Source organism: Mastigoproctus giganteus, chromosome 3 (assembly GCF_048544385.1).
Source record: "Mastigoproctus giganteus isolate SK-2022 chromosome 3, ASM4854438v1, whole genome shotgun sequence".
Classification (NCBI taxonomy): domain Eukaryota; kingdom Metazoa; phylum Arthropoda; class Arachnida; order Uropygi; family Thelyphonidae; genus Mastigoproctus; species Mastigoproctus giganteus.
In genome coordinates, this window is record NC_143577.1 from 248,308,489 (window position 1) to 248,322,280 (window position 13,792).

General features: G+C 38.0%; 1 protein-coding gene across 4 annotated transcripts in view; it reads right to left on the minus strand.

Moving 5' to 3' along the window:
* Positions 1–1,456: 1,456 nt before the first annotated feature.
* The window catches only part of su(w[a]) (suppressor of white-apricot), a 158,599-nt gene continuing 146,263 nt past the window's right edge, over positions 1,457–13,792 (minus strand). For all 4 annotated transcript variants that reach the window (XM_090369770.1, XM_090369768.1, XM_090369771.1 and 1 more), the window contains 2 exons: positions 9,662–10,084; positions 1,457–1,555 (listed from right to left, as the gene is read on the minus strand). In XM_090369770.1, coding sequence (XP_090225896.1) covers positions 1,471–1,555; positions 9,662–10,084 — 508 coding nt within the window. In that variant the 3' untranslated portion in view covers positions 1,457–1,470. The remainder of the gene's footprint in view (positions 1,556–9,661; positions 10,085–13,792) is intronic.

Genomic DNA, 13,792 nt, shown 5'->3' on the forward strand with positions numbered 1-13,792 from the left:
ATTTATTTTTTCTTAGAATCAAAGCTTTTTTCTGTTGGTGGTACTGAAATTAAGATGCGTCTTACAATCGATGGTGTCTTGGAATTGAAGAAATACAGTAAAATCCAATTTGAAAACGTGATCACAATGACCAGTGCTATCTACATATTGTAGTGAATGGTATTTTATTATGGAGAATCCATCATAATGTATTTCTGATCATACAGTGAACCAATCGTAAAGCAGGAGTCCACTGTATTTTTTAACTATTTACATGAAACTTCACATAATTGGGGCAGCCACTTAACTGGAATCCACTGTGTATATACATATACAGGGTGTTTCAAAAATGGTCAATAATTTAAAGGTGAAAAGTACAAACTAAAATAAGCAAAAAAGTCCCAGTGAACATAGGGCCGCAAATGAACTGTTTTTGAGATAATGCACATTTCTGTTAAGATCCGCCACTGACTATGGGAGCACTCTGGGAGGGCAGTCTGTATTGCTGAGATCTTGTACACACTGGATATGGTAGGGGTACAGTAATTGGCGATGTAAAATTTGCTCAGTACAGCAACCCTCCTTGTCAAAATTCCTGGATTTTGTTCTATTCTTTCTAACACCCTTTCCTCAACATCAGGTGTAATGCTTCTGGGCCTACCTGCTTGTACTCCACGTGTGAAGCGCTCATGTTTTCTAAGGCACTGATGTACCCTGATGAATGTGTGCCTGTTGGGCTGCTTTCAGTGGAGAAATGCTTCTTGGTACAAATGTGTAGCCTCGAGTGCACTGCCGTTGGCTTTACCATACATGCAGTGCATGTCCGCATACTCTTCGTTGCTGTAACCTCTTTCCATGTTGACTATTCTTTGACAAGTACTAGTATGCCTGCTACATCTCAGAGCATTGAGAGAGGGGGGAAAGGGAGAGAATGAGCATAACCTAACCTATGCAAACAAGTCAGTGGTGGATTTCAACTAGAAATGTGCAACATCGCGAAAATGAGTCACTTAATGACCCATATTTACTAGGCTTTTTTTTTGCATATTGTCCAATTTGTCTTGTACAGTTCACCTTTAAATTATTGACCATCATTTTTGAAACACCCTGTATTTTATATAATTTTTTTTTGGTTGGCACAACAACAGCTCAGGGCTCTCTTGCATCATACAGCTAATACTAATAAACACCTGATGAAGATTGAACTTCGAGTAATTTTTAAATTTTTTTCAGTAAAATTTTCAAAAAGTGTCAAATTTTTGAGAATTATACATTCATAGGATGACTTGCACATTATAATTACAAATATCAATCTAGAAGCTGAAATTAGCAATAATAATCTCAACCACAAATTTAAAACAACTACAAATACGAATATGCAAAATGTTTATTTACAAGGAATTTGCATGAGGAAAAAATACTATAATTTAATATTACATTTTCAGACAGATTTCTAACCACACATATACATCAACATAGTTTTACAAAAATTTATTTTCTTCGTTTTGTTTTATGTGGAAAAGCCAAGCGTGAACTTAACTTGAGACGTTTCGGTGATGCTGAACGACTACGTGACCTGAAATTAAGTAAAGGATAGAGAGGATTACTTTATTTTGTATATAATATGGTAAATTCAAATATTCTATATGACCAAAAGCATTTGGACACACCTCCACAAACATTGTGTACCATGCACGAAGTCACCCACCAGGAATATATATGTTCAAGCCCTGATATACCAATATAAATTTTGTGGGTCTACCTGTTCGGCAGCAGTACGTTAGACTTAAGACTTTTAACATGGAATGTTTAGATGCTACATCTTTCTGTGTGTGCAACTGTGGCTTCCGTGAACCACCACAATGTATAGGATGTTATTTAAAGATGGAACACCACACGTGTTCAATCGCTGAATAACAAAGTTGAACTAAAAGTGTCATTCCTGATGTTCATGGACTCTAGAACAGTAGCAGAAGATTCTACATAGTGACAAAGCATGCAACACGATGTTTGGTTCTGATGGCATCATTTCAAGGCAGAGGTTGCCAATACATTCTGTTGGAATTTATCATCTCAACCATGAAGTTTGGCAAAGGTTCTCTAATGGCATGCTGTTTGGATGTAGTCCACAAATGGTAGTTCCTGAAACCAGTCTACGACCTACTTGTACTTTCTGGACAATTAAGTGCTACCCAAACAACTGTCCATGGTAGTACTATGAAAACTATCTCTTCAGTATCAGAATGACAATGCTCCATTTCATACAGAAATGTTATACATGACTGGTTTGTGGACAATGACATTAAATAGTTGGGCTGGTCAGGGTATAGCTTAGAAGTAGAACATTGATTAGCTGTGGCCTAAACAGGATTCTCTCATACTGTCTGTGGCGCTGCTTTGTAAGAGAAATGGAGGCTGTCATGCAGGCCAAAGATGGCCCTAACTACGTATTATGGTTTTGAATTAAAAACACTTTTTGCAACTACCTTCTTATGTCCAAATACTTTAGGTTCCATAATATATGTGTGCACATACATATACAGGTCGAGTGGGAGGGGGGGGGGATTCATAAAGATTCACCCAGAAGTGGGGTTGTGTTAAAAAGATGTTTTTTTTTTTTGATACCTTGAAATCTCTCGAAATGTTGGTTTTGATCTGCCAAATATTTTTTCTTTGCAGCACTGAATGAAGTGAAGTGTCACAATGGATAGAGTGGAATACACTCAGAACAATCCATAAAGAAATGATTGCTGTTTATGCAGAAGACTGCCCAGGTTAGTGTCGTTGTTACATATTGGTATAAACAATTCAAATGTGGAAGAACCTCGGCAGATGATGAAGAAATCCCAGGATGCCCATCAACTGCTGTAACAGAAGTGTTGTAAAAATTGAGGCATTAATCGTGGAAGATCACCATATTAGCATCAAAAGACTAGCTACAGAGCTCCAAATTAGTGTAGGTTCAATGGAGAACATCGTCCAGTAACAGTTGCATATGAGCAAAGTGTCTCTAGATGGGTTCTCAGACTTCTGACCCCTTACCAGAAGAAGGAAGGGCATGATGTGCACACGAAATGTTGTTAATGTACAGCAGAGAAGCAGAGGTTTTTTTCATGGCTAGTCACCATGGATGAAACTTGGATCCATCGCTATGATCCTGAAACTAAACAAATGCCAAAACAATGGAAGCATGCATAATCACCATCCCCACAAAAAAAGGAAAGGTGCAACCTAGTGCTATCAAGGCGATGCTGTCAGCTTTTTGGGATCAGCACGGTGTAATACTAATAGATTACCTCCAAAAGGGCTGTACTGTAAAGTGAAGTATTATTCCAACCTCTTCATAAAGCTACATGCCACTATAAAAGAAAAAAGGTGGGCAAAACTTTCAAAAGGCGTGCACCTGCTCCATAACAATGCCCCTGTGCATTCCTTGCATGTGCAGTGAGGTGTACCCACGAATGCAAGTTTGAAATATTGGCACATCCTGCTTATTCCCCTGACCTTGCACCCTGACATTTCTCCCCCTTTCCTGCTGATGTGATTTCTATTGCCAAGTCATGGTCTGAACAGTGAGAGTTTCTACAAAATTGGCTTGTCAGCATGTATTGAGAGGTGGTAGAAATGTGTCATTTTGTTATGTGCTTCCCTGACCCGAAGGTACTATCCAGATGACCTTTGAATTTCCCCAAACTGTCAACCTCTACCACCCATGTAGGAAACTTATTCCAGTAATTTATAACTCGCTGGCTAAAATAAAACTTCCTGCAGTCCAATCTAAACACCCCCCCCCCCCCGTAACTTGAATTTATGTCCCCTAATTCTAGTATCATTTATAATCTTGAAAATTTCGTCCTCATTCATTTTACTGATGCCTCTCAGAGCCTTAAAAACCTCAATCAAATACATGGTGTTTGTTTCAGCCTTCTATCACAATTACTTCTAGGTGAATATAAATCTTTTTTTTGAACCGTCCTCGTATGTATATATGCATGTGCGCACACAGTACAATTCCATTATACAAAAGATTTTTTCAAAGTCCTTTCGTTTTATTTTTTCTCGGATAATCTGGATTCTACTGTAATTAGAATACTGGTACGAATGAAGTCCAATAATTAATTGACTAAAATGGTTATTGTAAATTATTTCTTGAAAATCCATAAAAGATATACATGATATTGCTTTTGAGACAACTTCTTGTAATTTTGATTTTTTATGAATGTGATAAAAATATAACACAATTTTGTTGCATATACTGACTGCTTTCTTTTTTATCACTTCTAGCAGAAGTATCTCTGCACGCTAACAGCAAGATATGCTGCCAAAAAGAGAGATTTAGGTTGCACTGAGCTATACTGAACCTAAGCAAATCTGCACTATATCTCCAATTAGAAAATTAAGAATAATATCTGTCACTACAGAATGTGAGGGGGAAGGGGTGCTTAAACTACAAGAGTAACCACCCTCATCTGGATTTCAGGCTGTGGGATGGTCTCACTTTTGTAATGCTCCTCCCCCACATCAAGGTTAAAACATACTTTACTATAAAGGCCACCAGCCAGAAGTTAGTGGGAATTCAGCACTCACTAGCAACTTGTTTGTTTGTTTATGAGCTTTACGGCACAAGGGCAGCAAAGCCATAATGTGCCTATGGTGATCTTAAATACACAGTTTATGTATATAAATGTTGAAGTTCACACTGCATTGTACAGTTGCATCTGTTTAAGAAATGAAAAAATTTTGATCACGTGTGGGGTCCCTGCCAGGAGGTCAGCAATACAGAAAGAGGTGTTCATCCTGGAAAAAGAAGTAAACAAAGCTTGTCGATCACTATTGTATTTGGGGCAATCAATGAGTACATGTTGAACAGTGAGCTGAGTGTTGCAATTTGTGCACAGTGGTGAATCAGTATCTGCAATAAGATAAAAATGTGTCAGATGTGTATGGCCTATTCGTAGTCGGACTAATATGACTTCTTCATGCCTGTTTTCACGTATACTGGATTTCCAAGGTTGGAGATGTTTCTTTATACGGAGTAGTTTGTTCCCAACTTGATTTTGCCAGACGTGTTGCCATTTTTCAAGACACCGCTTCTTTATAATTGCCTTGTAGTCTGTGATTGATATACTAAACGGTTCATCTATAGGATCTGTAGCAGTTTTCACAGCTAGATCAGCGCGTTCATTTCCAGAAATTCCCACATGACCAGGGATCCAATAAAAGATGACTTTTTGTTCCTTCCTATTTAGCTTAGTCATGACGGTGATTGTTGTGGTTTTTTCTGGTGCAAGGGCTACTTAGGCCATATTGCGCCTCCCAAATTAATTGTGTCACTTATGATAACTGCATGGTGAGCAGTTAGAAACAGTCATACATTTTTATTTGTTTTAAATAGAAAAAGAAATCAGAGAGATTTGCTTTTTTTACCTATTATGCTATTCAGAGAGAGAGAGATTGCTATAGATCTGAAATGAAACTAAAAGACATTCGTCGGGCATTGCTAAAAGTGGTTGCGAGCAGTGCACACATTACGGAGGATCGTTTCCTGTAAGCAGATAGAGATGTGTGAGGTGAGTGTGACCTATATGAGTTCTGGCTAAGATTACTTCTTCTTTTCTATTTTTACAAAGGCTAGAAGTCCAAAACTAGCAACTTAATATATCACAAAATGTGTGCTGCCAATACCATTATATGCTTTGCTGGTTTGGTCCCTAATGCCTAATTGTTACTTGCAAGCTGTTTTCTTAGGGCTTGAATTTTGGCTCCTGAGATGGATTTGAATAGGGTGGCTGGGAATCTTTCACCATCTTAAGAGTGATGCTATAATTGAAGCACAATATCAACTCCATGTGAACAATCAAGGAAGCTGCTCCATTTGACTAGCTTTTCACCAGGAAATTAGATGTGCCTTCTCGCCAGGAAGTTCCTAGTGAGAAGTCCCTGCCTCACTGAAACATGTTGGATATGTTTTACAGATTTTTCCCAACAAACATAGCTGAAGAATTTACCACCCTAAAGAGTAACCCTGAACAGGACTGTGCGTGTGCAATTACTCTATCTACTGTATGTAATTTTGTACTGAACTCAATTTGTGAATCAACAGAATTAGTAAAGTACTGATAACGTAGAATTAATTACAGTACAACTACAGTAACCACTGCTCAAAGAATAACACAGTGCTCAATTAATCTAAGATTAATGCAGTACTGAATTAAATCTTAGTAAATTAATGATCTGTAATTCATATTTCCTACTAAAATTATTCTATTGCACTCAACATTTAATGAATTTTCATTTTGCATGCAGCAATAAGCAAATTGGGGTTTGTTCCTAAATGCATAAATCCTGATACATTTAGTAGTAAATCAAGTTTACTCATTGCTACATTCAAAAGGAGGCTTTCTTCCAAAATTTTTCCCAGTTCTTTATTTACCATATCATCCTGCATCTTACATACTGTCAATACGTACCAATGAGCCAAAAAATTATGACCAGCAAGTCGTTATGCAAATCGAAGTAATTGCAGGTGAACTATAGTGCATGTGCTGTTGTTGTTTTGGTTTTTAGGAGCATTAGCAACTAAGGCCATATTGCTCCGGGAATATGCGGTGGTCATTCCCTTGACCTTTCCGCATTCTCCGTATTTGGTGGTGACGGGCTCGAACCCTGGTCTAATCAAGAAGCGTCTGCTATGCACTGCTGCTCCTTCCCACCTGGCTACGGAGGCACCTTGGTGCATGTGCAGGTCTGGACATGTTATAAAAAACACCTGATACTGAGCTCCGTTAATCAGTGTTACTCTTGTTCTTCAGATGGGAAAGGCAGCAGACTTAAGCGAGTTTGACAAATGCCAAATTGTAATGGCCAGATGACTGGGTCAGAGTATATCCAAAATGGCACAGCTGGTGGGGTGCTCACGGTCAGACATGGTTAGTAGCTACCGAAAACGGTCCGAGGAGGAGGGTAAACCCACGAACCGCCGGCAAAGCCTTGGACGGCCATGGCCCATTGATGCTCGAGGTGAGCGAAGGCTCTCCCGCATGGTACATGGCAACTGTGGCGCAACTCGCCGGTAATTGGAATGCTGGTGATGGGAGTAATGTGTCACAACACACAGTACATCGAACCCTGATGAAAATGGGGCTGCATAGCCACAGGCTGCTCTGAGCATCCATGCTAACCACGGTTCACGGCGATAGTGCCTACAATGGGCACACAAGCATCGAAACTGAACCTTGAGTGATTGGAAGAAGGTTGTCCAGTCCGATGAATCATGGTTCCTGTTGCACCATGTGGACGGCCAGGAACGTGTGCATCGTTTACCCGGGAGAGATGACGCCTGGATGCACCGTGGGACAAAAACAAGCCAGTGGCAGCAGTGTCATGCTTTGGGCGATGTTCTGCTGGGATACTCTGGGTCCAGTCATCCATGTGCTGGGCACTCTGATGTCTACTACCACCTACCTAAACATCATTGCTGACCAGGTACACCCTTTCATGGCAGTGGTCTTCCCCTCTGGGGGTGCCGTCTTTCAGAAGGATAATGTGCCATGCCACATTATCCTGCAAGACTGGTTCACAGCACGTGAGGAAGACTTCCAGGTCTTCCTCACGTGCTTCCCCAGACATCAATCCCATCAAGCATCTGTGGTTTGTGTTGGAACAACTCCGATCTGCAGCATCATCACGGACCTTACAGGAGTTAAAGGATCTGCTTACGTGTTGGTACCAGATACCACAAGACACATTTAGAAATCTTGTAGCATCCATGCCTCACCAGGTACGAGCTGTTTTGCTGCATGTGGAGGCCAACATCATATTAGGTAGGTGGTCAATGTTTTGGCTCATTGGTGTTTTTCATCACTGGGTTGTTCAGGTCTTCAGAGCCTACTTAGCCAGCCACTAATGAGACCCCAAAAGTGGCTGAAACCACAGTATGGGTAATAGCATATACGTTAAATAAATATGCAATACAGTAGGGCCTCGACTTACGATGAAATCGACATCCGATATTCTCAGGAACCGATATACCACCATACAATCTTTTATTTTAAGGACCGATGATATTTGTAGATACTAATGGCTCTCCAATATAGTTGGAACGATACATGGGTGGAAATTTTCAGATGCGTGGCGCACGGAACATCACTTGTATGATTGTTCTCAACCAATTAGCGTCTTTGTTATTGTTTAACAACATTATCATTCAATGTGTGGTGCGTGGAACATCACTCGCACGATTGTTTCAGATCTATGACGATCTGAAACTTCAAGCTCCATCAATCATTGGCAATGCTATGCGTTTTGAAGACTTTGAAGCCAGCAGAGGCTGGTTTGAGCACTTCAAAAAAAAAAGGAACAAATATCAAAAGGGTTGAAAGGCATGGGGAAGCATCCAGTACTGATAATAGAACAGCTTAGGCTTAAAATTGAATTCCAAGAGTTAGTTGATCAGTAGGGTTATCTTCCCCAGCAGGTTTTTAACATTTACGAAATTGGCCTCTTCTGGAAGCAAATGCCCAGGAACACGTACATCACTAAGGATGAGGCTAGCTTACCTGGGCATAAGCCTATGAAAGATAAGCTCACTCTTCTGTTGGGTACCAATGCCTCGAGATTTTAAGCTGAAGCCTTTGCATCACTCTAATACTCCCATAGTATTTAAAAAATAAAAGGTCGACAAATGCATGCTGGAAGTGTTTTGGCACAGTAATAACAAGGCCTGGGTTACAGGATATATCTTCAATGAATGGCAGCTTGAAGTTTTCTGTCCTTCAGTGAAGAGTTATCTTGAGAAAAATAAGCTTCCTGTGAAGGCATCCTCCTGCTGGATAATGTGCCAGGCCATGATCCCAACCTTGTTCAATCTCTTCAGGTTCATATCTTTATCTTGGATAAGCTGTAACAATGATAAATGGCTGGAAGTCAAAAGAAATTTTAGATGGATAGCATTCAGGAAATATAGTTGCATACTGAGGAGTAATATCCCAATTTGTCTGAAACATAAAATGATGAACCAATGTATACTTCCTATCATGACTTATGGAAGTGAATCTTGGGCACTCACCAAAAGAATGGAGAAGCTGAAAACTACACAGCGAGGAATGTAACGAATTATATTAGTTGTTGGATAAGAAGAGAAACACATGGATTAGGCAGCAAACACAAGTAAAGGACATTCTTATCAAAACTAAAGAACTGAAATGGACTTGGGCAGGACACATAGAAGACATGATGACAGATGGACTAAGAAAATAACAGAATGGTACCCAAGAGGAGCTAAATGAAAACCTGGACAGATGAAATTCAAGAGTTTGTAAGTAGTAAATAAATGGCCATTGCACAAAACAGACGGCACTGGAAAGTTGCTGGAGAGACCTTCATCCTGCAGTGGATTGAAAATGGCTGATGATGAATACTGAGATAATTTGTGGTGGAAGGCCTCCATGATACAAGGTCGATACATTCAGTAGAAAACCCAGTTTTGCTAACTGCTACATATAATAAGAGGCTTTGTCCTGAATTTTATTTGAATTAAATATTAAGTAACCGTAATAGTTTTTAATTAAATTTGAAAATTTTTTCAGCATACTGTAATTAAAAATTACTAATTCATAACTTGATCTTCAAATATATGAATTTAAGAATAACACACCAGATTTACAAACAAAGTAACACTTACCTTCTTACAACTGCATAAGCAGCTGGTAGGGTTTTACCTCTTTTATTTTCAGTCTTAGACTTTGACTTAGACCTTGAGCGGGAATGGTGGTGTTGGGATCTGGAACTTCTAGAAACAGACCTGGATCGTGAATGTGTTTTCTTATGTACAGATGATTTAGACGATTTTTTTTCTCTTGATCTTGACCGGATTTTAGACTTTGAATCAGAAGAAGATCGGGAAGCACGTGATTTGGAATGTGGGTGCTTTTTTCTGATATTTTTAGATTTAGATTTTAACTTTTTTCTTTTCTTAAAGAAACTTCCCACATCTTTAGTTTCTGGGGAAGATAGTGACGATAATGAAAGTCTTGCTTCTATATCATCATGGGGTTTAATAACACAAGAAAAGGGAGCTGTATCTGTTACAGGTGCAGGACTTTGCCTATGAATAAAAAAATAATTTATTTTTTTTTTAACAGGTCATTCCAAAATGAGAGAAGGAGCACACTTATTAATTTGTAAACATTTTGATTTCCTATTTATATAATAAATTTAATGTCTTTACATTGTCAAAGTAAACACTTAACAATTATACTAATACAATATGTACTTTACAATACTAAACCACCAAGTTTTACCTGATAGCTAGTAGTGAAGACAAGTCTAACTAATACAAGGTATTAGTTCGACTTTAAATTTCGTTCCTGTGATTACCTATTTCTACACTTCACCGAAAACTGTCTAATTTCACAGTACAGTAAATCCCCGCTATTCGCGGTTGCTGATTTAATATAAAATGAAACCTAATTGGTTTCATTTTATATTAAATTGGAAATTGGAAATTATAGACCAATTAGCTTGTTATCCCATATCTACAAGTTGTTCACAAGGGTCATTACTAACAGATTAGAAAGAATACTTGATGGGAATCAACCGAAAGAGCAAGCTGGCTTTAGGACGGGATTCTCAACTATGGATCACCTTCACGTAATATCACAGCTAATGGAGAAAGCAAATGAATATAAAACACCATTATGCCTGGCATTTGTGGATTATGAAAAGGCATTTGACTCCATACAGCATAAGGCAATGTTTCGGGCACTGGAAAGACAAGGTATAGATACTCCATATATTATGATTTTGAAGAAAATATATGAGAGTGCTACATCCATTATTAGACTAGACAAAGACAGTAGCAAATTTAAAATCGAGAAAGGAGTTCGACAAGGAGACAATATCTCCGAAGCTGTTTACTGCTGCCCTTGAGGAAGCTTTCAGAAGATTAGACTGGTCGCAGAAAGGAGTCAATGTGAACGGAGAGTACCTAAACCATTTACGATTTGCAGATGACATTGTGGTCATAAGCCACGATCCCAAAGAATTAGAGGAAAATCTTAATCAGTTATGCACAGTTAGTAAGGATTTTGGACTAAAGATGAATATGGCTAAAACAAAAGTAATGATGAACAAGTATGCCACGGAAAGGGAAATAATGATTGATGGAGCAGTAATTGAAAAGGTGGAGTCATATACTTATCTGGGACAAGTTATTAGCTGTAATAATGATAAATGGCTGGAAGTCAAGAGAAGAATAAATTTTGGATGGATAGCATTCAGGAAATATAGTCACATACTGAAGAGCAATATCCCAGTTTGTCTGAAACGTAAAATAATGAATCAATGTATACTCCCCACCATGACTTATGGAAGTGAAACTTGGGCACTCACCAAAAGAATGGAAGAGAAGCTAAGAACTACACAGCGAAGAATGGAACGAATTATATTGGGAATCAGACTGTTAGATAAGAAGAGAAACACATGGATTAGGCAGCAAACTCAAGTAAAGGACATTCTTATCAAAACTAAAGAACTAAAATGGTCTTGGGCAGGACACATAGCTCGAAGACATGATGACAGATGGACTAAGAAAATAACAGAATGGTACCCAAGAGGAGCTAGAAGAAAACCTGGAAGACAAAGGCGGAGATGGATAGATGAAATTCATGAGTTTTTGAGTAGTAAATGGATGGCCAGTGCTCAAAACAGAAGGAACTGGAAAGTTGCTGGAGAGGCCTTCATCCTGCAGTGGATTGAAAATGGCTGATGATGATGATGAAACCTAAAAAAAAAAAAAAAAAAAAAATGTGAATTTTAAAGTGCCGTGAACATTTTCCGCCATAAAAAAAACATGGGCGTGGCTAAAATTATCTTTCCCGGTCAAAACAGCATTCAGTGGGTGGAGGGAGAGGGGTGACAAAATCGCGAGCCTGGATCTTTCTCGCTAATCCTTGTTCAGTATGTGTTATGCGCTTGTCATGGAACGTTTCGTCGTTTGCTTTTAATTTATATACTTACAAAAGTGATAAATCTACCTTTTTGCAGTGTAAAACAGACTTTTTCGAGTGTGTTAATGGAAGAAAGTGACTTTATTGTGGACAAGTTCTTTCTAACCCGTACAAAAATATGGCTACGAATAACAAGGGAAATGTGAAAAGATCAAAGAAGGTGATGACATTAGCGAATAAAATTGAGTTATTAGATAAAATTTCTAATGGTGAAAGAGTCTCCTCAGTGGCAAAACATTATAAAATCAATAAGTCAACGGTACGATCAATCAAGAAATTGGAAGAAAAAATCCACCGTAGTGTCTGTGAAAACGTACTAATTGCTTCAAAAATTTGCTCTGTAACTCGTGATGTTAAATTAGAAAAAATGGAAAAAGCTTTAAATCTGTGGATAGAAGACCGAACTCAAAATAAAATTCCTTTAAGTTCACTTATAATTTGTGAAAAAGGCAAAACTCCTTTATCAACACTTTAGCGAAACTGGTGATAGCACTGGCGGGATGTTTTTTTAGCTAGCAAAGGCGCTGGTTTGAAAGATTTGTTTGAAATTTCTAATAAATATTACATTTAATATTAAATTGTTTCTTATTTTCATTTCGATACCATATGCTTGCATTTCACTTGTACTGTCTATGTACATAGTCATATTATGAAGGTACATATAATACATACATAGATAAAATTTTAGACTAGTTTTTCTTATATATTTCATACTTTGGAACAGAACCCCTTTATTACTATGGGAGCCATAACTCAGTATTCACGTTTTCGGTATTCACGGCATTTCTCAGGAACGTAACCTCTGCGAATAGCGGGGGTTTACTGTATACTGAAGTATAAGTAAACATTACCATCTAAAACATATTCTTAGCAGTGCCTTCAAAATCATGTTTTACAGAATTCTGCACTTTAGGATTCTATGAAAGACATGATTCAAACGTCAAAGCTCAGGTGAAAGAGTGTGGTAAATAAATTATTCACTAATCTGATCAAACTGAAACTGCAAGCTGGATTTGATTATAAAAGTAGTACACATTCACATTCATCATGAATATGCCCAAAAAATTTTATATAGTTTGACCAAAACAAATCCTCAAAAATGTCTCAATGACTACACAAACACACTAGTAAAAGTTTGAGCCAGAATAGTAATAAAAATAAAATACATGATATTAAATGCTGTCTTTATTGATAATAAAATATTTCCAATTAGTAATTTTAACATACAGAAGACTGGATAACAGATATATGCAGTGGCAATGAGGTTGCACAATAGGGCAACCGCGTAATTGTGTTTTTTCTGATCTACAGATCCGCTTCAATTCATCATACAGCAGACTCTCGATTTACCAGGATCAGATTAATCGGGACAGTTCAAGACTCCAAATTAAAAAAAAAAAAAAAAAAACCCGACCAGAAATCATAAAATTCAAGTAATAACTAGAATAGTTATTACATGAAAACAGTGCATCTGCTAAATCTTTAAAGAACCAATTATAATGTTGGTGACCAAATTATATACAGGTGACCCTCGCTTAACGCTGATCATTCGTTCCGGAAAAACAGAGCGCTAAGTGAATCTGCGCTAAGCGAGCGCCGCTTTCCCATAAGGTAACATATGTATTTATGAGCTGCGGTCGGTGCCATAGGATATTTCCTAATGAATACTAAACAGTAATGAAGAGATGCACAAATGTCGGTCAAAATATTTAATATTCAAATATTTGCACATATAAAATATTTTGCATTGCATACGTATAATTATGTGGTAACTACTTGCATATCAAAAGTAAATTTAAAATTCC